This window comes from Prorops nasuta, unplaced genomic scaffold (genome assembly GCF_024137725.1).
Source record: "Prorops nasuta isolate Cenicafe-Biocafe unplaced genomic scaffold, Cenicafe_Pnas_1.2 PNAS00045, whole genome shotgun sequence".
NCBI lineage: Eukaryota > Metazoa > Arthropoda > Insecta > Hymenoptera > Bethylidae > Prorops > Prorops nasuta.
Window position 1 is genome coordinate 994012 of NW_027116842.1, and position 24732 is coordinate 1018743.

A 24732-nucleotide genomic window follows, 5' to 3' on the forward strand; every position below is an offset into this window, starting at 1 on the left:
TTTTGTTTTGTTTTTGGAGATCTTACTGTTTTATCAGATAGAGCAGTTTGCTGTGTGCATCATTGGAAGAGCAAAATGGTTCGAAAATAGATTCTCAAGTAAGGCCATAGTCTTCTCTAGAAATTTCAATTTAAGTGGTGAGCTTAAGGGATCCCTTTAAGAATAAATAAACCTTTTTTTCATTGTATGAAGAGACAAGCCACAAAATTAAAAATAATTTTTTGTTAATGCTGTAAATTAATATTCATACTCTTTGCATGCTCTTAGGCACGAAAAGATTTCAGAGATAAGTTAGTAAATGCTTATGTTTTTCTCTTCACTTTATTACGATTTCTTGGTGAATTGTAAAATATTTCATTTTGGTGACCATATCAACTTCTAGTCACTATAAATTAGAATCTGACCTAGCAACTGGCTAATTTTAATGGCAAGTCCATTTAGGCAGATGCTATGCGAAAAGGCAAAAACTATTGACAATCTGCGGCGTAAAGAAAAAATTATTCTTAATTTTGTGGATTGTCCTTTTATAAAATGAAAAAAAAAAATTATTTATTCGTAAAGGGATCCTTTAAGCTTTTTACTTAGGTCGAAATTTCCAGAGAAGACTATGGTCTCACTTGAAAATCTATTTTCGAGTCATTTTGCTCTTCCATTGATGCAGTAAACTGCCCTATCTGATAAAACAGTAAGATTTTCAAAGAACAGAAAAAAATACAATTTCTTATAGTAGCTTTTTTCATATAATACTTATTTCTTGACTACTTTAGAGCAGTTCATATTTTGTTTCACCGAAAAGATAAAACGACATGAAAATTAATCTACAAATAACGCCGTATTATTCTCCAGACTTTTCAATTAAATGGGTGCTTTCGAGTATCCTTTTAAAAAAAGGCAGAAAATAAATTTCATTAGCACCAGGATCAGGAATGTAAGACATTAGGAGGTAATATTATTAATCGTAGTTACGTGCGTGTGTGTATGTACGTGTATGACAATATAGATCGGTGGAGAAGTACAAACTTTTTTTGATTTTCGAAAGGAAGTGTCAACGAAAGTAACAGTAAAGTAACTTTTGCATTGAATCAAATCTCTGATTTATCGATTTAAAATTGAATTATCTCAGCAATTATGCTTTTACAGAAGTAATGGTACCTACTTGTAAAACTTAGTGTATCCTCGAGTATATGAGGTTGAAATTGAAAAACCGTAATTGCTCTGTTACACCCTATATATACGATACACTCAGCATATTACTGCCTCTTTCCTTCCCCGCCCATACAAGTCATCTCTGATCAACTCATGCTCTACCTCTCTTTCACTCTCTCTTCGGACAATGAGATACTTTTTTCCCCATCACCCGCTCTTAGGTCGGTATTCATAGTTGTTACTTATATTTAAGATCAACTTAAGCATAGGTTGGCTTTTTCTATTACTACTGTAAGAAAAAGTGCAATTGAGACTTAAATCGGACTTAAATATAAGTAACGACTCTAAATACAGGTCTCAGTTTTCCTTCCGAGCTAGCGCACTTTAGGTTAAACACGTTATATACAAGAAGCTTTTCAGAACTATCTAAAAGATGTATTAAAGAAATCTTTTGGATGTCTTTCAGAATTTCATGTCGATTAGGGAAACATATTATATTGGACAATTCCATGGGTATTTTAAAATAAGTTTTATTGAAATCGCGGACGATGAAGATTGAGTTTCAAGCAGATTTTTGTCCGAAACGTATCAATTTTGGCCCCATGTGTGGTAGAAAGAAAAGTGTTTTTCTGTATCATATTTAACACTCAGCTGCAGCACTGGATTAGAATAATTCGATATATTTAAATAATTTAAGGTTTTAATTTTTGGTATTTGTTTGAAACACCTTAATGGGATTCCTTATACTGACATTACAGAGCGAAAGATCTAAAAACGTGTGTCAATATACGGCGTTATTTTATGATCGATTTCAAATTCATTATACCATTTTAGTAACGTTACAAGCTGTTCTTTCTAATAAAATAATCACATTTTTAAGAAACCAAAAGAATTTTTCTTAAAATTGTTTTCAATAGTTTTTTAAAATGTGATTATTTTACTCGGAAGTGCAGTTGGTGATATCATTAACCCTTTAAGTACAGCTGTCGTCAATAAGCGATCTACCTAGTCGCTTTTTGAGGACAGCCGTAGTTAAAGGGTTAAAATGGAATAATGAATTTGCAATTGCTCGTGTTAGATAACGCCGTATTGTTGAGTGGTGTTTTCAATTTTCTCGCTTTGTAATGTAAGTACAAGGGAGCTCATTAAAGCAGGGTTCGGAAATTTCTGCAGATTTCGGCCGTTTTCCGATAGCGATCTCTAAATACTCCCCATCTCTGTTGTACCTGGGACACATTGTAAAGCGACCGCGAGACAATTACCTCAAAACCAGGTACAGCTAAACGAAACGGTAATAAGAGTGGTGCTCAAAAAGAAACTTGTGATATTCGAATTCATTTGTTTTACATAATGCTATTTTTTTTCAAACATCAAACAAATTATTGAAAACATTCAATGTATTTCCATGTAACCTAAGAAGTACTATTGCCGATTCGTTTTTTTAGCGGTGTCCTCAATAAACCTATTTCATTTAAAATTATGAAAATGTAGAAATATGTCATTCGAAGGAGTTTCAGAGGTATTTCTGGCAGGTCGAGAAACAGTTGGTGTTCTTTCTCACCACGCACCAGCTTCTCTCTTCCATGCATTATATCGTGCAGCCAGCAAGCTTGACGTTGTGTTTATGTTTTTTATTAAATTACTTGGAAATTCATTTATAGTTGCGCAAATTAAAATTTTGCGTACAGCTTCTGAAGATTCTAAACAATAAGTTCAATATTCTTTTATTCATCTCTTTGCATTTTTACAATATCGCACTCTATGTCAGTCGATTGTGTTTGACCTGATCCTATAGAACCCGTGTATAGTCTGCAATTTTTCAAGTCGAATATTATTATCGAAATATGGTAATCAAAAAATATAAAAAGACAGCCATTCGAATACTTTAAGACAATATACATATTATAACCGGGGAGACGGTTTTCTAGAAAAACCTGCGCCCTAGTTAGTAAGAGAAAAGAAAATAAAACTGGAGGCGATTTTTAAACAATACTCGGTATTTATATTCACACAACCAATGATGAAATACGATATAAGAAAATTAGGAAGGAAGCTAAATTTTAATATAGGGGGTCACTCTATCAGATCTCATGCACGATGATTATATAATTGGCCATTCACAATACACTCTACCAATAACACACGATACAGAGGAATAATTGAGAGGAGATTAAAATAAGGGAGAGGTTGAAATATTTTTGAAAATCTGGAAAATAGTAAATGAGACAAAGACAACACACTTCCTCATACCACGACACCTAACACTACATTGTCCATTAAGAGGATCCATCGAGGTTGAATATTTTAACTTTCAATTATCTTCTAAAATTTTAGAAATATTAACGTTTTTATAAGGACTAAACTTGTTGATTGAGATCCACTCTATAACAGCAAGAAGCCCAGTTTTTAAAAATCAGAAAATAAAAAATAACAAGAATTAAATTTTACTCTGTGAAATAAATCATTACGTTTATTGAAAAAGTAAGCCTTTACGGCTATGGGCCAAAGTGTAGTGAGTAATTCGAGTCCAAAAACAAACTTATATTGCTAAAATTGTCGAAGATTTTTGGCTAAAACCAATTGGGGATTAAACGAAGAACAGTATTGAATCTGTTTTACCGACGCGAACGCGAAGTAATATATTAGACAAGGACAGGCGCATTATGTATTTTGTTATATTAGGAACGTCCATAATTTACCAACTATTCCCCGCCGCAATACACTAATAAATCTTGCTTACTAATATTCCTGATGGTTTGAGACAACAATGCAATAGTGCAATTACAATTTATTTTCAGCTGAAAAGAAAGGTTTCTGAAAAATCTATGGCTGTAACCCATTCCTTTATGAATCAATGATACTGTGTATAATTTTCTTATCATAATTCGACCTCTAGAAGTTGAGATATTTGAATAAGAGAGCACAGGTGTACCAATCTCAGTGTGCTTTGGTGTGAATTTCAATATGTTGATCAAAACAATTGAATAAACACAACGAGCTCGCGAGAAAGCACGCTAAGATTCATACATTCGTGCATTTTTATTCAATTTGCTCAGTCTCCAGAATTCAGATTGTGATAAAAACATTATGCAGAGTTTCACTGATTCCTGAGGAAGGGGGTGGTAGAGTCATAGATATTTCAAAATCTTTCCTTTTCAGCTGACAACAAATCGTAATTGCACTGTTGCGATGCATTCTTCTACCAAGAGGAATATTAGTAAGCAAGAATTATTAGTGTTTTTAGGCTAGGAATAGAAACGAGAAGATGAACATTCATAACATTACGAAATAGATAATACGCCTGTCCTTGTCTAACATATTACTATGCGTTCGCGTCGGTAAAACAGATTTGACTCTGTTCTTCATTTAGTAAAAATGATTTTAGCCAAAAATCTTTGGCAATTTTAGTAATATTAGTTTGTTTTTTGTCTCAAATTACTCATTACACTCTGGTCCATAGATATAGAGGTTTACTTTTTCAATAAATATAATTGTTTCACAAGGTAAAATTTAATTCTTGTCATTTTTTATTCTTCTTATTTTGGAAAAACGGTTTTTTTAGCGTTATAGAATGGATCTCAACGAATTAGTTTAATCCTTACAAATATGTTAATATTTCTAAAATTCTAAAAGATAATTGAAAATTAAAATATTCGACCTCAATGGATTCTCTTAACACGGCAAGAAACTATTCGACGAAAACAAAGTCCAAGTTGACACGAAACTGATCCTTACAATATAGGGAGGTCGGCGAATACTAAATTCTGATAGGAGCGCGTCATCGGTTGTCAATCAGATATCGCCGGGAGTCAATCATGGCGGAACAGAAAATGGTTCTGATTCTTCCTTTTTCTTCTTTTCGGTACTTCATTGCCCGTTCCGTATTCTTAATTTCCGTAATCCTCTAATCAGTTATTCTTGTCGGCCCTTGATCTTGCTAAAGATTTCATTTCACCAACCAATATTGATGGTCGATTCCCGTTTTATTTCGTTTCTTTGATCCAGTAACGGAAGTGAGTTGACTATCCTGCTCTGAGGTGGGTTGGCCGGACTGTCCCATGTGGTGTGGGCAAATACACACATCCAGACACCTATAGCGCTGATGCTGGTGATGTAGAGATAGTACGGAAGGGAATAAGATTGGGCGGGATAGGGGCGAAATCATTTCGAAAAGGGGATATTGTACAAAACTAAAAATCGTGCTCTCATCCATTTATTTTCTAAAGCCGATTTCTTCTCTCCCGTTTGCGGTAATTATAATGCTCTTATTTTAGAGAACTATATCATCGACACACGGGAAATTATATTCACTTATACATTCCATTCGCACAAATGTAAATATTGACAACGGCACCGTGAGCAACCTCGCTCAACTTTCGTTGGAGGCATTTTTCCTTAATTTGCTTTGTGGTTGAGATATTTGACCAATTAAAAAATTGTCTAACACTTTGTACGTATACAGGGTACATATATCATCGAAGGCGCACTTGGACCAAAACAGCTGAAAGAGCGTGTGCCTGGGGTAGAGGCATATGATTGGTCGGATGTCGAGAGAGAAAGCGAGTGAGACGGTAACGAGGAAAGCTAAACGCTGCTATATGCTTGGCGTACCTCACTCCCCTTTCAATGCTACACATACATATAGTCGCAACCACACTCTCTCTCTCTCTCTCTCTCTCTCTCTCTCTCTCTCTCTCTCTCTTTCTCCCTCTATATATTTATCTCTTGATGTATTTCTAAATTTCTTTTTCTATTTCTCCATAGCAGTATACTGACCCTTCGCTCTATCAGTGCCAGTTCTTAATCTTTTGTATATTAATTCATTCACATAAATTAAATATATTAGCTATTTTTGTTCACACTACCTTGCAGTTGATAGCTAGCAAAGATTAAGAATTAGTACTGAGATAGGAAGAACGATCAGGCCACCGCTATGAAGAAATAAAAAGAGAAAAATTTAGAAATAAATAAACAAATAGAGAGAGATCCAGAGAGAGAGAGAGAGAGAGTGTGAGGTTGTAACTATTGGTTTAGCATTGAAGAGGACAGGGAGGGGGCGAATATACGCCAAGCGCATGCTGTATACCAGAGTTTAGCTCTGCGGTTCTGCGTCTTTTGCTCGCTTTGTCTCTCCCGAACTCAGGCCAATCACAAGACTCTGCCGTCTACCCCCTGCCAAGCGTTCTCTGTACTCTTTCGGTCCTGGTACGCCATTGGTGATGCACCCCGTATAAGTGTGTTGTGTGCGGGCTAAAGTTATAATATGTGCAAATTTATTTATTCCCGTAAATAAAAGCAATAATAATGTTTTAAAACTTTTCTGTATACAAATAGAAGATGGTTTATAAAAGATTCTACAGAAAAATTAATATACATTATAATCATGAAGAAAAACTTTTTTTTATATCTATGCTCTCGGACGTCTCTTATGTACCATATCTTGTCCCAGTAAGAAAAGAGCTTGCTGTCGACATCAATTCCATATTAAATTAACATTATTTTGATATTACTGACGTCAATTTAACATTGAATTGATATCGAAAGCAAACTCTTTTCTAACTGGGGTATGACTAACATTAGATTTACCGGACCAGTTGAAATTACTGATTTTGTAATTTCAATTCAAAATTTCTACTTTATGTAAAATTTCTTTTCGTAAAAGCTATTATGACTTTTGTAACTGAAACTAAATAATCAATTTTTTAAATTAATATTATTTCATGTATATGTATTAAAGAAAAAATAATTTTTGTTTTTGACATTTTTACAAATACCAATGAAAATGGCTCTGGTTTCTGTAAAAATAGTTATATTTAAATTGGTAATGGATCTAGTATTAGAGCGCTATCATCTGAACTTTTCGTGTTTTTTTTTTATATTTTATCATTTAGTTTCTAAATAAAAGAAAAATTTTAATTGATCTATTGGATTAAGAAATGTACGAGATATTTACGTAAGACGCCACAGAGCATAGATACAAAGTAGCGCGTATCTCTTTAACAATAAGATATATTCAATTTTTTCATATGACCATTTTCATAATAATTAACACGAGGTTTTGAAAAGGTCCTATGTAAAAATGGAATATCACTCATAGTTAAAGAAATACGCATCACTTGTACCTTTGCTCTAGGGCGTCTAACATGAAACACCCTGCATATATTGAAAATACTAGATTATGTTAACTTATATTGTGCAAAGTCGTAACTTTAATATAGTGCTGTAGCTAAGAGTGTTAAATTCAAAATGATCCCTAATAAAAATACTTAAAATGGTACTGATTCTATTATAAAGAATATACTTTTAAAAGGTAATTTGTTAAGGTGACCACAGAATTATTGAACATTGTTTAAGAAAATGGACAAGAATTTCTGTTATATAAAGTATATAGTGGGAATAGTAATTTAAATATGGACTTCATATTTTTATTAATATTTACGTTTGAGAAATAAATGTGTTAAACAAAAGCTATTTGACTTCGAGGAAATTACGATAGTGTAACACTGTCTGCATTTTGGAACACACAGTAATTGATGGTTACATTAATGAGAACCCTCTTACCAATATCACAGATCAAACGCATGTCAAAGATACGTTATTTTACTACCAATATGACATTTATTATACTACTTTAATGATGTTGCGAACTGCTTTTCAGGTAAAATAGTTAGATTAAAAAACAAAAGAAAAAAAAGCTTACTGCTTTATTGAAATTGCTTCTGTTGGTATATTTTTTAAATCTGATTTATTTAACAGAAGAGTAGTTCACGATGTCACTGAAACAGTATGTTTTGCAATTGATCTTTATGTAACGCCATAATCTTGTTCGGAATATGGATCTAAATTGTGTTAAAGGGATCCTAATAATTTGACTACAAATTCGCTGTGTGCATATTAACACAATAACCATGAAGTGAGAATGTGTAACTGTTAATATACAGGATGGATCATCTTAATGTATAATTTCGATTATCTTCTAAGGAAAGTTAGATACAGAAGAAAAGGTTAAACAAAAGTAATTTGATCTTAAGGGGAACATAAAATAATACTATTGATTTGATCTTCAAAGGTCATTTGGATGTCGTACAAAGGTCAACATAATTTTTTTAAATGGAACACTAAATATTTTTACATATTCATGTAGCTGATTTCAAGAGCTCTTCAAATCCTCCGCAGATTCCCAACTTCATTTATGATTGCCTAAGCTATGAGCTTCGAAAATCACGATGTTGCCAACATAAGTGAAATCCAGGAAGTATCACGTGGAGGTGGCAAGATCGGACTTAGATCCCAGTGTGTGTCTATGTCAGACTACAATTACCAACGGAGTAAATTTTCAAAATTACCGCCATTTGCTTCAATGCAAAGTTGAAGTCAGCTTTTGAATTGTTTTATCGTTTTAAGGGGTTAGGGGGGTTTCAAGTGGTAAAAAAATGACAATTTTCGTTTGGTCTCTATGAACTAAGCTAATAAATAAATTCATTTCTATAAAGTATATATAATTAAATGTGATTTAAGTAATATTCTGTCTTATTTTCGTAAGAATATATTAAAAATTGAACCATTGAGAGCAATTTATCGAAGACGCATTTAAAAAAAGTTGTTAAGCACGGTAGGCAGTATATCATCAAACAGCATCATCTAAAATCAATAAATCAGAAAGACCCTGTTAGTAGGGTTCAATACTTTGAGAGCAACAAGAGCTTTTTCCGAAAAATTGTTTTTTGAAATCTGGAAAGAAGTTTGAAGTGAAAATTCTTTGAAAATTTCTATTTTTTATCAAAAATCGCTAACTTTGTTGCTTGTAAACAAACTGAAATTGAAAAAAAAAGAAAAAGCTATCGTTGCTCCCGAGATATTGAACGCTACTAACTGAATTTGTTTGATTTTTTTATTTTAAATGATATTGTTGAAGATATCCTATCTACCGTGCTTAACAGCTTTTTTTAAATTTGTTTCCAGTAAATTGCTCTCACACACAATGACTCAGCTTTTATTATTTTCTTACCAAAATTTGACAGAATATTGTTTAAATCACACTTCATGTTATATACTTTATAGAAATAAATTTATTTATTAGCTTAGTTAATAGAGACTAAATGAAAATTTTCGTTTTGTTTTTACTACTTGAAACCCCCTCTACTTCTTAAGCAAAACACTTCCAGGGACTACTGAATAAGTTGTACGAATACGTTCCATCATTTTCTCTCTCAATGTCGACTGCTGTGCAAAAACGATATTCTTCAGGTATCGTCATGAGTAAAAATCGGGAGATGTTAAATGAGGGAAATGAGGAGGTCACGGCACAAGTCCATTAGGACCAATTCATCTGCCGCTGCGTTGAGTATTCAAATAATTGAGTATAATGCTGGCATAATGCAGTTATGCACTATCTATTTGAAGCTAAATTCTTTGTCTTGTTGCTAATCTACATTTTCTAGTAATCCGGTAAAATATCTCTAAAATATGTCAAAAAGTTAGAGCCATTTACATTCTGTTCAAAAATATGTGAACTAATTAAATAGCCATTGAGAAAATTTCGCACCTAACCACTGAACTCTAGCGATTTTGATGATCTATTGGTCCAAACCAACGAGGATTTACGATTGACCAATAATGGCAATTGTGCCTATTTAATTTTCTATTATTTTGAAACGTTTCCTCATTAAAAAAAAGGACATAATGGAAGAAATGTTGATGCTATTGAATCATTTGCAAGATCCATTGACAAAAATGTGCACGCAAAGTCATGTCATTTAATGTCAACTCTTGCACTAATGTGATATGATAAGCATGGTGCTTTCTCGCTTTCAAAATTCACAATACGGTGGATTAGGATTTAACGATCTCCCTTCCTATTTGACGACTACTAGTATATGGGACAATATGAATAAATGCAAAAATAACTAGCACACGCGAATCATTTTCATCGTATTCATGAATTTAGCGGTGACGAGGAAGAGATCCATTTCAGGCTCTTTGAATTAGGTTTTTAATTGAGACGTAAGTAGAATGTCTTCTGTGAGTATATTGCTTTGCATAAAGTTTCGTAGCTGCTGGAATTTTATTACGAGTTTTATCTACAATCATTATCATATTAATAATTTTGTTAGGACTACAAACCATTTTGTTTAAAATAAAAAGGATAAAATAGCTTAATCAGAAAAAGGCCAGAATACCAAACAATTGAATAAAGAAAACCCTTAGAAATGACAGACCTATATTTCGATTAATTAATAATAGCCAATACCCACCTTACTCGATCTGTGAAACTATAGGGTTAATGACTAGTTGTAGCATTGCTGTCCAATAAAGTATAGAAGTAGATTGAATGTACCCGTTCTTACTCGAAAATTAGAGATGGGAATACAAACGTTGTGTTTAAACACATATATGCACACATATAGATGGATGTAAGTCCGCGACCCTGCCATCTCCACATAGTATAGTGACCGCCACTAATGGCCTGTAAGATTCTTTTGATGCGTTTAGGAACCATACCTCCACCATACATTTTTTCCCGGTTGAAGCAATCTTTATATTACGTTTAGTGACTTGAAAGAAGAGGCGGGGAGCATATTACGTGGTATGATAGGTTTACTGGAGTGTCTAAAAAAGACATCTCCGAAAAGGACAGACAATCTTTCACCGTAAAAGGGATATTTTACTTTAAATCTGGCAATCAAATAAAGAAGTGGGTCTTATTTCGTCTATAAATTCGGCGGAAATGAAATAGAGTCATAATATTGACAGAACAACATGCAAAAAAATTACTAAACCAAATGCATTGATTGATTATAAAAACTTTATGAAAGATGTCGACCGTGCAGATCAGTATTTGGCTTACTATTCAATACTACGAAAGATGACGAAATGAACAAAACAAGTGATAATCTACATGATAATTGTGCTTTGTTCAATTCTTTTGTTGTCTCTAATTCAATAAAAAGCAACAAAGTAAAATGTAAGAAATTTTTATATGAAGTAGTTTTTCATTGGGTTACTGATTCGGTACGAACCGAATATAACAATCAAGAGCCAGGATTATCCACTTTCAGGAAAGGGCGCCTAAACACGATCCATCATGATGATTATTAATGGATATGAAAAAACACGTTCTAGAAAAAATTGTTGGAATCAGAAAGAAAAAATTTGTGCAAAGACAATGTCGCGTGTGTGCATTTCAAAAAGTGCGAAGTGAAACTTGTTTTATGTGTAAATATTGCGTCGTACCTCTTCATAAAGGTAAATGTTTTGAGCGGTATAACACTATAAAACATTATTAGTGTTCATTATTCACTTCATTAAGTTTTTTGTTGATTGACAAATTTTGGTAATAAATAATATTGACGAAAATTATAAATTTTCTATTTTTTTTTGTACATTTAACTGTATATTCTATATTCATTTATACAAAAAGTGCCTATCTTTCATAACAGCGATGAAGAATACATTCTGAGTTCAGAAAATCAGTTTCATAAAAAAATTCAAAATAGTTTTCAATTTATAGTGATTTTACGTAACAACAAAATTATCCAGGTTTTTTAACAAAATCGTCCGCTCCCGCCATAAAGCGCCGACGCGAAGCGCCCGACAGCAATGTGTTAAGTGCCTTAAAGTGAAAGAGAGTTTCTTCTACCGTTGAACGTGGTTTCATCCAGGCCTTCGTCGTTTATTTTAGTATCTCGGATGTTGCTATTGCTTTTCTTTCTATCTCTATAATCCATGGACTTTTATTTGCGTTTTTGTCTCGAATAATTTTACGCCACTGCTTGATATTATGGTGAGTCTATACCACTGGACCTATCTGTGAAAGTGAGAGGAAAGTGGAATACTGTCAGGCTGATAGCGCGGTCTTTTTAATCAAACGAGTGTTAATATATATTGTTAAGGGATTTTAATACGCTTCAATATATTAATTAGTTTTAGTGAAGTTGTGAAATTTTTAATTATTTTTTTTGGACTATCAAAGAAAACATGTATAATACATTTTTTGTTTCTAAAAACTTGAATTGTCTTAAGGAAAAGTGTAATATATTGTGGCGTAAAATTATTCGAGACAAAAACGCAAATAAAAGTCCATGGATTATAGAGATAGAAAGAAAAGCAATAGTGACATCCGAGATATTAAAATAAGCGACGAAGGCCTGGATGAAACCACGTTCAACAGTAGAAGAAACTCTCTTTCACTTTAAGTCATTTAAAAATGACAGCCTATCATACTACTTCTTCTATTTCCAGTCACTAAACGTAAGGACTGCTTCAGACGGGGAAAAATGCATGGTGGGGGTATATTTCCTAAATGCGTCAAAAGTATCTTACAGGTCATTAGTGGTAGTCACTGTACATCCTGGGTTTTACTAATGTAGGCGTCGTCGTGAATTTCAAAGCTTGTAGCTCAGGCAATTACAAATAAAATTGAGAATATGTAAAGGATTTGAAAATCTCTTGAAATTAGCTACAAGAATATGTAAAAATCTATAGGTTGTTCCACTTAAAATAATTATATTGACCTTTGTACAGCTTTCAAATGACCTTTGAAGATCAAACTAATAGTATTGTCTTATATCCCCTTCAAGATCAAATTAACTTTTGTTTGACCATTTTTTCTGTTTATAACTAAAATTAGAAGATAATCGAAATTATAAATTAACATGGTCCACTCTGTATATGCATACAAAACAAATCTCACACACACACACAACAAAATTGACTATAGGGTCAATCAGATAATTCGTATTTAGAAGTAGATGTCCACTCCAAACCCCGTAGTGCGGATTAAGCGCGCAATAAGTCTTGGTGAGTGCGAAGAGAGATAGAGATAGAGATAGAGATAGAGAGAGAGAGAGAGAGAGAGAGAAAGAGAGGATGACTGAGCGGAAGAAGTGAGTAACGCTACTCAAGTTTCTTCTCTGCACTCCTAGTATAACCTCCCTTTTTGAAACTTAGATGGGACAAAATTCATTGACTGCTAGAGAAAGGAGCTATCAGAAGCGAGCGAGAGGCCGCGACCAACCAGTGAATTTTGTTAATCTGCGTTTCAAAAGGAGAGACTACTAGGAGTGACAGAGAAGCGACGTGATTAGCGCTACTCTGATATTTCCCCTCCGCGTTCAATAATGCACTCAGCCTCCATTATGGGACTTAAAGCGGACCTCTGTCTCTTGATATAAATTATCTGACGAACCCTTTATAATAAGCAGCATCTATGATATCTCCTGAACGAGGTAAAGATTCTTCTTCCCAACACAATACCGGTATTCAAAAGCATGCAGCAATGTTTAGTATGAATGGTACAATTGAAGGAGCCATTAATTACCCTAGTATCAATTTCAGTATGCAACTTCTACATCAGATCTTGATCTTTTCTGTTTCCACCATTGGGCGAAATCTGGCCTACAGATTCTGCACTGCAGAGACTTCCTACAGACTGCCAACAGGCTGTATACAAATTCTGCAGTAGTTCTGCAGACACAAAAATGATGGTTAATCGAGTTCTTTTCACTCTATCCTAATATATTAAATCTGAATTATGCAGGGTGCAACACATAATTCGCTCCACAGCCGACAGTAAATGCGGAACGCGCAATGAGGGAACATGTGTGTTATTGGTTTCAGATCGACTGCAGGAAAAGTAAACATGAGAAAAAAAGAAATAACTACACCAATACAGCGTAGAACATCACCCGCTCTCTGTCACTCCTAGTTCTCTCTTTCTTCAAATAGCTTTCTGATTCATTGCTGATTTAGAGAAATAAGAGCGTGGTAGGAGTGAATGAGAGCTAAGGATTGTCCATGGCACGTGCTAATATAAACCATCTCTCTCTCTCTCTCTCTCTCTCTCTCTCTGTAAGTAGATAAGCATGTCTGTCTAAGCTATCTGTCTTTAAATCGAACTTTTTACTGCTCTCCTTGTGCCCTTGTGGGTGAATTTTTGCAGATTTGTCATACCATTTCTCAAGCTATCATTTGAGTATTTAATCTGGTCTGGCTCGTCAATTTTTAAGTGATAATTTGGGTTTTTTCGATCTGTCATATCGGTTAACCTCACTTCTCATATTGGAGCCATTTTCCGTTGACTAGTTTGAAGGTTGGTGTGCTCAGCAATTAAACGCCTGGCCCGGCTTTGTTTACGCCTTCTTCGTTGGATCACGGACTATATATGTCAACATTATCTGGCTGAGTTTCCAGAGTTTGGTGCGTTCACCTTTACCTCTTCTCATCACATTGTTATACTGGACAGACTTCTACCTACTTGTAAACATCGGCGCTACTATATTCACCGCTAAAATTTGTACTAACGTATGCCTATCTGTTCTACTCTTAACACTGCCTATTTTGTACTGTTATCATTCTATATAATGCCTGCGATAAACTATGGTATCCGCAACAGGTTTGTGAGTAAGGATGATCTTTGGAAACTGTGTTCTAATACTACTCATGGATATCATATGCAATGTGTTAGGAAGGAATTGAAGCTATCTGCTGATGCTACTATTCCATCTGTCAAATGCTCCATTTGCGCTAAGACTGTTTCAAAGGCTTCTGCCAGTAGTGTTTCCCGCAGTGAAGTTTCTTCACCTCACTCTTCTATTCCTGTTGCGGATAACACTACAGGTATTACTGCGGAATATCTTGCAACTATGTTTTCGTCTTTAAATGCGCGGCTTGACTCCATTGATGCTAAGATGTCAACACTGGACTCTTTGGCTAGTAAGGTAGACTCTTGTATTGTTAAACTCAACAGTGTGTCAACCAGAATGGCGAATATTGAGTCGAACTGCACCGATTTACAGGCGGTCTGTGCTAATCTTGAGGCGCGTGTTGTTACCCTTGAAGAGAAATCTGTTCCTACAGAGTTTCGCGAAACTATTGATAGCGTCTCGACTAGAATGTCTCAGTTGGAATTTGAGTCTCAACGCTCATAGTTGCCTTTCTCTGGTGTTCCGGTCTGTCCTGACATTAGTGACACCGCACATATTACTAAGATTGCGGCATTGCTTGGAGTCGATATTGACCCTCCTGCTATTCTCTCTACGCGTAGGATACCTTCTGCTAACCAAGACCGCCCAAAAACATTGATGATCAAGTTTAATTGTATTGAGACGGCGCAAAAAATACTTAATGTTAAGAGTTCCATTTCGAAATTAAAAGCTAACATGCTTTTTAATACGCTAGGTAACTCTAATATATTCATTAATAAGTCGCTGCCTCCTACTTTACATAAGTTCCTGAAAATTGTTAAAGACGAAGCCAGGAAGGCCAACTATAAGTACACGTGGGTAGATGATTTTGGTGTCATATATAAAGGTTAGAAAGGCTGATCGTTCTCCCATTGTAAATATTTATTCTGCGGACGATTTTAGTAAATTAATCTGAGATGTGCTACCCCTCCCTGCCTGCTCGGAACACCCTGTGCGTACGCAACAATCTAATGCTTTAGCTGTTTGCCATGTTAATGCGCAATCCATTGCTGCTCACATCATCGAATTTCGCTAGTTCTTTCTACATAATTTTTTTGATATCATTTTTGTTTCGGAAACCTGGCTTAAACCACATATATCTGATGATTTTGTCCATCTTGATGGTTTTTCGATTTTGCGCTGCGACAGGTCTGGCATACAGGGTGGGGGTGTATGTATATACTATCGGAACCACTTTGGGGTTCATTTGATACAAACTTCGTTTACGACTGCGTGTGTTAAACAGACTAATTTTATTCTTGCTGAGCTAGTGCTATCTCCAGTCTCTAAGATATTCCTTGGGGTTATTTATCGTCCTCCCAAACTTGCCTTTTGTGATGTCATCGAAAATATCTTGATGGATGCATCGCAACATTGTGCTTGTAAAATTATCATGGGTGACCTCAACTCGGATCTCCTATCTGGGCTACCTGATAGTGTTTTCCTACGTCGCACCATTGACCTTTGCTCCCTCCATTTAGTACCTTTTGACGCTACTCATCACACGTCCTCCTCCCACACCTGGATTGATGTATGTATTGTGGACGATGGGGATAAAATTTTGCATATGGGGCAGTTTCTTATGCCTTTTCTATCTATGCATGACATGATAAAAATTGTGTATCGTGCAGATAACCGTTCTATTTCTCTGCCTTCAATAAGAAAAGGTAGGCGTTGGAAGCAGCTTGAAGAGCCTGACGCTTTATTAGCTCTTGCAAGTGCGGATTTTATGGGTGCTCTTCGCCTGCACTCAATTGATGATTCTGTCAGTTTTCTTACTAGCTCCATTATTGACCTTGCAAACAGTCATGCACCTTATTTTACACCAACTCTCTCTAAATCTCATTCACCTTGGATGACACCTGAACTTCGTGGACTCATTCGCAACCGGAATAGGCTTCGTATGAAGCTTCGGCGCTTGAATCTTCCCGATAATTCCCTTCATCAGGAATATTGTGCTGCTCGTAGCCTTGTGAAACGACTTATTATAGCAGCTAGGGAGAGATGCTGTTTGGAGGTTATTAACTCATGTAACTCGTCGCGGTCGCTATGGAATTGCTTGAGAAGATTGCATATAGTTGGGCAAAAAAAGGTGATTTCATCTTCCTTTTGTGCTGAGGATTTTATTAAACATTTCTCCAGTAATTTTTTGCCATATTCCAGCGCACCAGATGAGTCTCTTTCTCATCTTCCTTGTGATATCACGCCACCTTTGTTTAGCAATTCCAACTTTTATTTCTCTTATATTGATTTTTCCACCTTTTTAAGTTTTTACAGGTTCTCCACCTCTCTTGTCTCAGGTAGCGATGAAATACCTTCTCGTCTGCTTGCTAAGTTTTCTCCTGCTATTGCTAGTGTCTGTATGGAGTTATTTAATCGGTCTTTGACCTATGCGTATTTCCCTCATGCTTGGAAATCTACGTTTATCACTGCTGTACCTAAATTACCAAGTCCTTCTGACGTTTCGCACTTTCGTCCTATTTCTATATTGCCCGAGCTTTCCAAGGTACTAGAGAGGATTGTGCACAGTGACACAGTTAACCCTTTCCACTCCAATGTCGAGTGTCACTCGACACTGAGGAATAAAAACAAACAGCCTTGGAGTGGAAAGGGTTAAGTACCTTAAATCAATTGGTTTTAAAGATGATGCGCAGTTCGGTTTTACCCCTGGACATTCAACAGAGGATACCCTTATAACATTAACTGACTTTGTTCGTCTTGGAATTGATAAGCGTAAGATCTCTATACTTGTTCTCTTTGATTTTTCTAAGGCTTTCGACACTGTTAACCATGTTCTGTTACTAAAAAAACTGTCTGCCTTGGGGTTTTCTGTGTCGGTCTTAGAATGGTTTTGGTCATACCTTTCAGGTCGTAAGTGTGCTGTGAGGTATAATAATCAGCTTTCGTCATGGATGCCGATGACATCTGGTGTTCCGCAGGGTTCCATACTTGGATCGCTTTTGTTCCTTTTATACGTTGCGGATATAAATTCACTCTTTCCTGATTGCTCATAAAATACACTGATGATATTCAGATCTGCGCCCAGTGCGATCCATCCGAAATCAATCAGTGCATTTCCGCTATTAATCATTCCATTAGTCGATTGGTCAACTGGTCTCATGAAAATTATCTTTTACTCAATCCCAGTAAAACAAAGGCCATGATTTTGGGTTCTTCCAGATATCTTAATGGGATTGATCTGTCCGGGTTGGATCCTATTTTCGTCAACACTAGTGTTGTCCCATTTGTATGTTCTGTCCTTAACCTTGGGGTACATATTATGGCTAATCTTAGCTGGAGAGATGCAGTTAGTGACAGTTGTAGGCGTATCTATCGTACCCTTTACCAGCTGAGGTTTAACCAAGGCTGTCTTACTACTGTGATTCGACTCCAATTGGTTAAATCTCTTATATATCCGATAATTGATTATTGTGCACTAGTTTTTACGGATATTTCTGACGAGGAGAATACTAAACTCCAGCGTGCCCTTAATTCTTGTATACGATTTGTTTATGGCGTTCCCAAATCTGAGCACATAACACCGTATTTCAAGAGAGCTAACCTCCTTAAAGTCAGTGAAAGACGTCTTTACTTTCTCGGGGTCACTGTCTATAAAGACTATTACTTGCCTGACATTACCCCTTTCGGGAATCTCTTTAAAGGGATTAAAAATGTTAATAGCAGTGCTTGCTGCACTCGTAGCTCGCAACTAGACTTTAAAATTCCCACATGCCGTACTGTCGCTTATCAGCGATCTTTTATCGGTTCTGGGGTTCGTTTCTGGAATTCTCTTCCCACTCGACTTCGGGAGCTTAGTTCTCTTTCCCGCTTTAAGATGGAATTATTTTTATATATTTTCCACCTATCTAACTAAGTATTTATTGTTCTTTCTCTTATTTCTTAAGTTTCTTAGTTGTTAAGTTTTCATTGCGACTGATTACCTATTACTGCTTATTTATTTGCAGTTAATTATTTTTTATGTTAAATCTTTTCCTTGAGAGCGCTCAAGGGGTGAGTACCCTCTCTTTGCGGGGCCTTCTCTGAGGCTTTGTCATTTTGGGCTAATCACCTTTTCTACTTTTCTTATCTTTATCTTTGTTATGCTCTTTACCTTCGCACAAATGGGTCCACGCTCTTGTACGATTAATAAATTTTAATTCTAATTCTAATTCTAATTCTTTCTATATTTCCATCTTATTTTACCTCCCATCATATTTGTTAATATAATTATTTAGTAAATTACGAATTTAGCTATCCTTTTCTCGCCGCCTAGTGTAGACAGCAAGGAGCGTGTTTCTTTACACAGATAAACAATATTATTTAATTCATATAAATATTGCTTTGAATATTCGTAATAAAATATTTCATTAAGCCTCAATAAATATTTGTTGATACAAATAAGATTTAAGTTAAATAGACTAAATTTAACTTGACATAATTATATATTTATTCAAATTAAAGTAAACCCTTTTGTTGTGAATATTCAAAGAAAATATTTGTTTGAATTAAACAATATTTTTTATCCGTGTAAAAAGAACACGCCTTGCTACTTACCGCTTGGTGGTGAGGAAAAAATAGGTAAATTTGTATAAAATATTAAATAATTAAGTTAATAAATATGATGGGAAGTAAAATAAGATGGACATACAGAAAGAGAGAGAAAGATAGTTTATATTAGCACGCGCCATGTGGACAATCTTTGACTCTCATTCACTTCAACTAGGCTCTTATTTCTCGCATTCAGCAACAAATTAGAAAACTATTTAAATAAAGAGAGAATTAGGATAGGAGTGACAGAGAGCGGGTAATGTGCTATGCTCTCTTGGTATAGTTATCTTCTTTTCATGTCTTCCCCTCTCGCTTTCGATCGGAAACTAATAATACGTCTGTTTCCCTACCATGCGCTCCGCGTCTACTCTCGGCTCTGGGGCGAATTATGTGACACACCTTACATAAATTATTAGGTATTAGATATTCAAAAAGATAAAAATCGCTTTTTGTTCAAAACTGAAAAAGAGTTAGAAATTGAAAATTTGATATTTGCTAAGGTTTTCATCTATTGTGTCTCATAAATTATGTAACAAAATAAATACGAAAAAGAGAAATGATTAATTAACTTTTACAACATCGTCTCTTAATAGCTATTTTTTAATCTTCCAAGCTCTTACAGAATCTGCATATAATATGTCGACTGTCTGTATGTAAAAAGTCTCTGCCAGATTCCCTACCAAGGCGAAAGGAGAAACGGTCGTGATCTGATAGATTTTTATAGGAAATCTGCTACCAAACTATATATTTTGTTACTAAGGACTAGGGTTAGTTCGGATGTCATTTTCAATGCCGGTCATAATCCATTGGGTGATGCTAATGCCGACGCCGTACTAATTATAAGGATACACACTTATAAATGCAATCCTAAAAAATTAAAATCGTCTATGTTGTAAAATTAGGATACACGCGAGCGCTAAGGTCAACCTGTTCATGCGGATGGTTGATATCAAAGAGGGATCAATTTACATAATTAGAACGAACCTGTTCTCTAATTCAGGGCTCGGAAATAGTTGCACTTTTTAGCTGCTTATTATACATACAGGGTTGTTCAGATAAAACGAAATAGACCATGGGCATGAAATGCTGTTTAACTTCGTAACTAGAAGGGATTGCATAATCATTAATCGGGATTTTGCGATTAGTGACTATCAAAAGTAACTAAAAAGTACAACAATTTCCACAAACTCTGCTTTAACCAACAGTGGGTTACATCGCATATATCTTTTTTGATACACCGAAATATTTGATTTAACGATCCAGTTACATTTATTTATAAATATACTATTTAACGAAATCTAATTTTACCACACTGTAGTACTGAAATTTTCAATTCAATTTCGTGTAGCGTATTAGCACAATTTACTTTGTAGAACAATTTTAAATTTTACTCAAAAAATTTCAGAAAATAACTTAAAAATTAGGCTTTTTCAAGATTTTAAGAATTTGTTGCAATAGAATCTAACAAAATTTTAATAAAATCTATTGCAATGTTAAATATTCTGTTTCCAACCAAAAATTATTGCACATATTACGTTTTTAGATTTAATAAATATCGTTTTAAAGTTTTTATTAATTTTATTTATTTATAAAATAAGGAGTCACAATGGTAAAAAATGTCCAAATTACTGTTATGTACGATTTTGATTATATCCATAATTGTACTGTGTGTGTTGCAATACAAATTATTTGTTAAAATAAAAGAAGTTTTGTAATCCATCTTTAGGAGGAAAGAAAGTTTAAAATGTAAGGAGATTGTGGCTTTAATTTGTCTTATTTAATTTTTTTTTATAATTTAAATTTTCAAGATTTTATTATTGATAAGGTGATGATAAGGAGATCAGTACCATTTTACGTATTATACTGGATGAATTACATTTTACATACGTCTCTTAATATTTATTTATCCATTGCAATAGGTTTGGAGAGAATTTCCAGATCGAATAGTAGGTTTTCCTTCGCGCATCCATACATGGGATAATTTTACCAATTACTGGAAGTATGAAAGCGAATGGACGAATAGCATATCAATGGTTTTAACAGGAGCAGCTTTTCATCATAAGGTAAGAACTTAAGTTGAGGAAAATGGGGCTAGGTGCTATAGACGTGTAAATATTAATAGCTGCTTTGAGAGCCGGTGCATACACTTAGAAAAATTGTTCATAGGATTCATAAATTGTTTATGGATTTTGACCCGATTAACAGTTTTCGTGATATCAACGAACTAAATTTATGTATAGTATGAATAATTTCGAATTACTCAAACTGTACATAAATTTAGATCATTGATATCACAAAAACTGTTAATCGGGTCAAAATCCATAAACAGTTTATATTTTTTTGAGTGTAGACGTTAATAACGCGACTAAATGGATAAAAATCTTTAGTCGAAATTATTTCAAATATTTATATTCAGTTTACATTTTCTATGATAAACTTTTTGGTATTTTTATTAGCTGTTATATTTGTCTAGCTGGAATATCTGGCCCCCCTAATCTTCCCTACATGGTCGAATTCGCACAAACATGTTTCGTACATGTAACATCATACATATGAAAATTAATTGTTTTAAAAATCCTAAAAATCAAATTTATGAAACCTAAAATAGGTCAGGGAAACGTATAATATACTGTAATGGATTTCCCTTCTGCGATGGGCTGATCGTAGCATTATGTTCCACCACCTTCGGCCGTCCGTGCATTAGATATTTTAGGGCGCCAGTTGGTCATGTGGGTGACCAACAACCCAGTTTTATCATATGTGGTCTTATTCCCCCACCATTCTTACCTATGCACCTTCCAACGAGTTGATTGGCCGTGCATAGAGGACGGTACGAAAGCCTGGTTTGCTCAGTGTAATACGTCATGGAGAGAGGGTAGGGTGCCTTGCGGGTAGCCCGAGCCTCGCGACGATAGTCACACTCTCTTCACTCTACCCACTTACGTGTGTGACGAGTTGACGAAACGAAATCGTCATTGGGATCATATTTGCATTAGGGGTTGCCAGGGTGGTGCATCCCCGCCATGTCCAAGTCCTCAATGCCATGCGCATTACTATGCGCTCAGCAGCGGCACTCGACTTGCGTCAGAAACCTATCCAGCCTGCCCAATCCCTACTAGTCGGGGAGTCAGGGCACAAAAATATAGCACTTTTCCACTTTGTGTCATAGAGTATTTTATTTTTTTTATGTATACTTTAGAACGTTCTTAAAGAGCTCCTAAAGTCTCGAACACGAAGGAGGTCGGGAAGGTTATTATTAATTCAAAAAAATGTTGAAAAATGCGTTTATTCTGGTTTAACTTAAATAACTCGCTTATTATTAATCGTATCAAAAAATGAGTCAAATAAAACTTGTTCGTAATTAAATTTTCAATAAGATAGACGGGGTTTAAAAAATCAATTTGTTTTGTTTATTTGTAAAATCATTAATCAAGTACAGGAAGTGGAGAAAAGTTTAAGTAGTGAAAAAGCATATAACAAATACTTGATTACTACTAAAAGTTCACTAGAAGGTGTCTTTTAGTTAGTAGAATTTGCTATAAAAGCCATTTTTCGATATCTAAAAATGGCGGCCTATTGCAAAATTATTTATGTCAAAACTTTAAGTAGCTGCCAATTTTTTCCTGGCGGTCAAAAATTAATGAAACCAATTGCAAAAATTGGTATTAACATTATTAACAATTGGTATAAAGAGCATATTTTTCATTAATATACGAAGCATTTTTTAATTGAAAAAACCCGTTGCTATCGTCCGTATTTCATCAACTATTGGATTTTAACAACTGCAATAAAATGCATTGTAATGCTTATAATAAACCATAAATTTAAAAAAAATCATGGCGATTGGAGCAGTAGAAGCTGAGATCATCAAGTTTTACTTTATGGTGCACTACGTCGAAAGTATTTAACCTTTCGACCTGAAATTTGGCACAGTAGTAGTGCACATATCACCCTATCACCTAAATTTTTCTGAATCTTTTGTTCAATTTTTCTTGTTTGCAACGAAGAAGAATCTGTTAGAAATTACACGCTCGGTGGTAGCGATCTCCTTGCTACGTGGCGCGGTGGTGGGAGTGGCGCCTGAACAGTGGAGAGAGGCGCGCTGGAGATTTTAAACAACTTAATTGAAAAATTTATTTCTACATAACCAAAGGTCGTAGATGGATGATTTTTTTTTATTGTATATCATTTTTTCCGTACTTTCCAGCATTATTTATAAAAATCTTATAAGAGTACGGCAAGTGTCAGAAAACTATGCTTTTTAACTTATTTGTAATTTTCCAGGATTTCCAAATAAAGTACAGACATGTTTTTAAATTGCATAGTTAAATATACATATGATATTTAACTGCAATTTAAAAACATGTCTGTACTTTATTTGGAAATCCTGGAAAATTACAAATAAGTTAAAAAGCATAGTTTTCTGACACTTGCCGTACTCTTATAAGATTTTTATAAATAATGCTGGAAAGTACAGAAAAAATGATATACAATAAAAAAAAATCATCCATCTACGACCTTTGGTTATGTAGAAATAAATTTTTCAATTAAGTTGTTTAAAATCTCCAGTGCGCCTCTCTCCACTGTTCAGGCGCCACCCCCACCACCGCGCTACGTAGCAAGGAGATCGCTACCACCGAGCGTGTAATTTCTAACAGATTCTTCTTCGTTGCAAACAAGAAAAATTGAACAAAAGATTAAGAAAAATTTAGGTGATAGGGTGATATGTGCACTACTGCTGTGCCAAATTTCAGGTCAAAAGGTTAAATACTTTCAACGTAGTGCACCATGAAGTAAAACTTGATGATCTCAGCTTCTACTGCTCCAATCGCCATGATTTTTTTTTTTAATTTATGGTTTATTATAAGCATTACAATGCATTTTATTGCAATTGTTAAAATCCAATAGTTGATGAAATACGGACGATAGCAACGGGTTTTTTCAATTAAAAAATGCTTCGTTTATTAATGAAAAATATGCTCTTTATACCAATTGTTAATAATGTTAATACCAATTTTTGCAATTGGTTTCATTAATTTATGACCGCCAGGAAAAAATTGGCAGCTACTTAAAGTTTTGACATAAATAATTTTGCAATAGGCCGCCATTTTTAGATATCGAAAAATGGCTTTTATAGCAAATTCTACTAACTAAAAGACACCTTCTAGTGAACTTTTAGTAGTAATCAAGCATTTGTTATATGCTTTTTCACTACTTAAACTTTTCTCCACTTCCTGTACTTCATTAATGATTTTACAAATAAACAAAACAAATTGATTTTTTAAACCCCGTCTATCTTATTGAAAATTTAATTACGAACAAGTTTTATTTGACTCATTTTTTGATACGATTAATAATAAGCGAGTTATTTAAGTTAAACCAGAAAGAAACGCATTTTTCAACATTTTTTTGAATTAATAATAACCTTCCCGACCTCCTTCGTGTTCGAGACTTCAGGAGCTGTTTAAGGACGTTCTAAACTATACATAAAAAAATTAAAATTCTCTATGGCACGAAGTGGAAATCCAAATGCTATTTCTCCCCGACTAGGAAGCTACTGTTCAAATTTCAAAGC

At 34.6% G+C, this 24732-nt stretch overlaps 1 protein-coding gene across 1 annotated transcript in view; it reads left to right on the forward strand.

Annotated features, from left to right (window-relative positions):
- The window catches only part of sotv (exostosin glycosyltransferase sotv), a 38538-nt gene that overhangs the window by 5071 nt on the left and 8735 nt on the right, over positions 1-24732 (forward strand). Inside the window, exon 8 of the mRNA XM_066744546.1 lies at positions 21077-21220. Within this exon, the coding sequence (XP_066600643.1) occupies positions 21077-21220 (144 nt within the window). The remainder of the gene's footprint in view (positions 1-21076; positions 21221-24732) is intronic.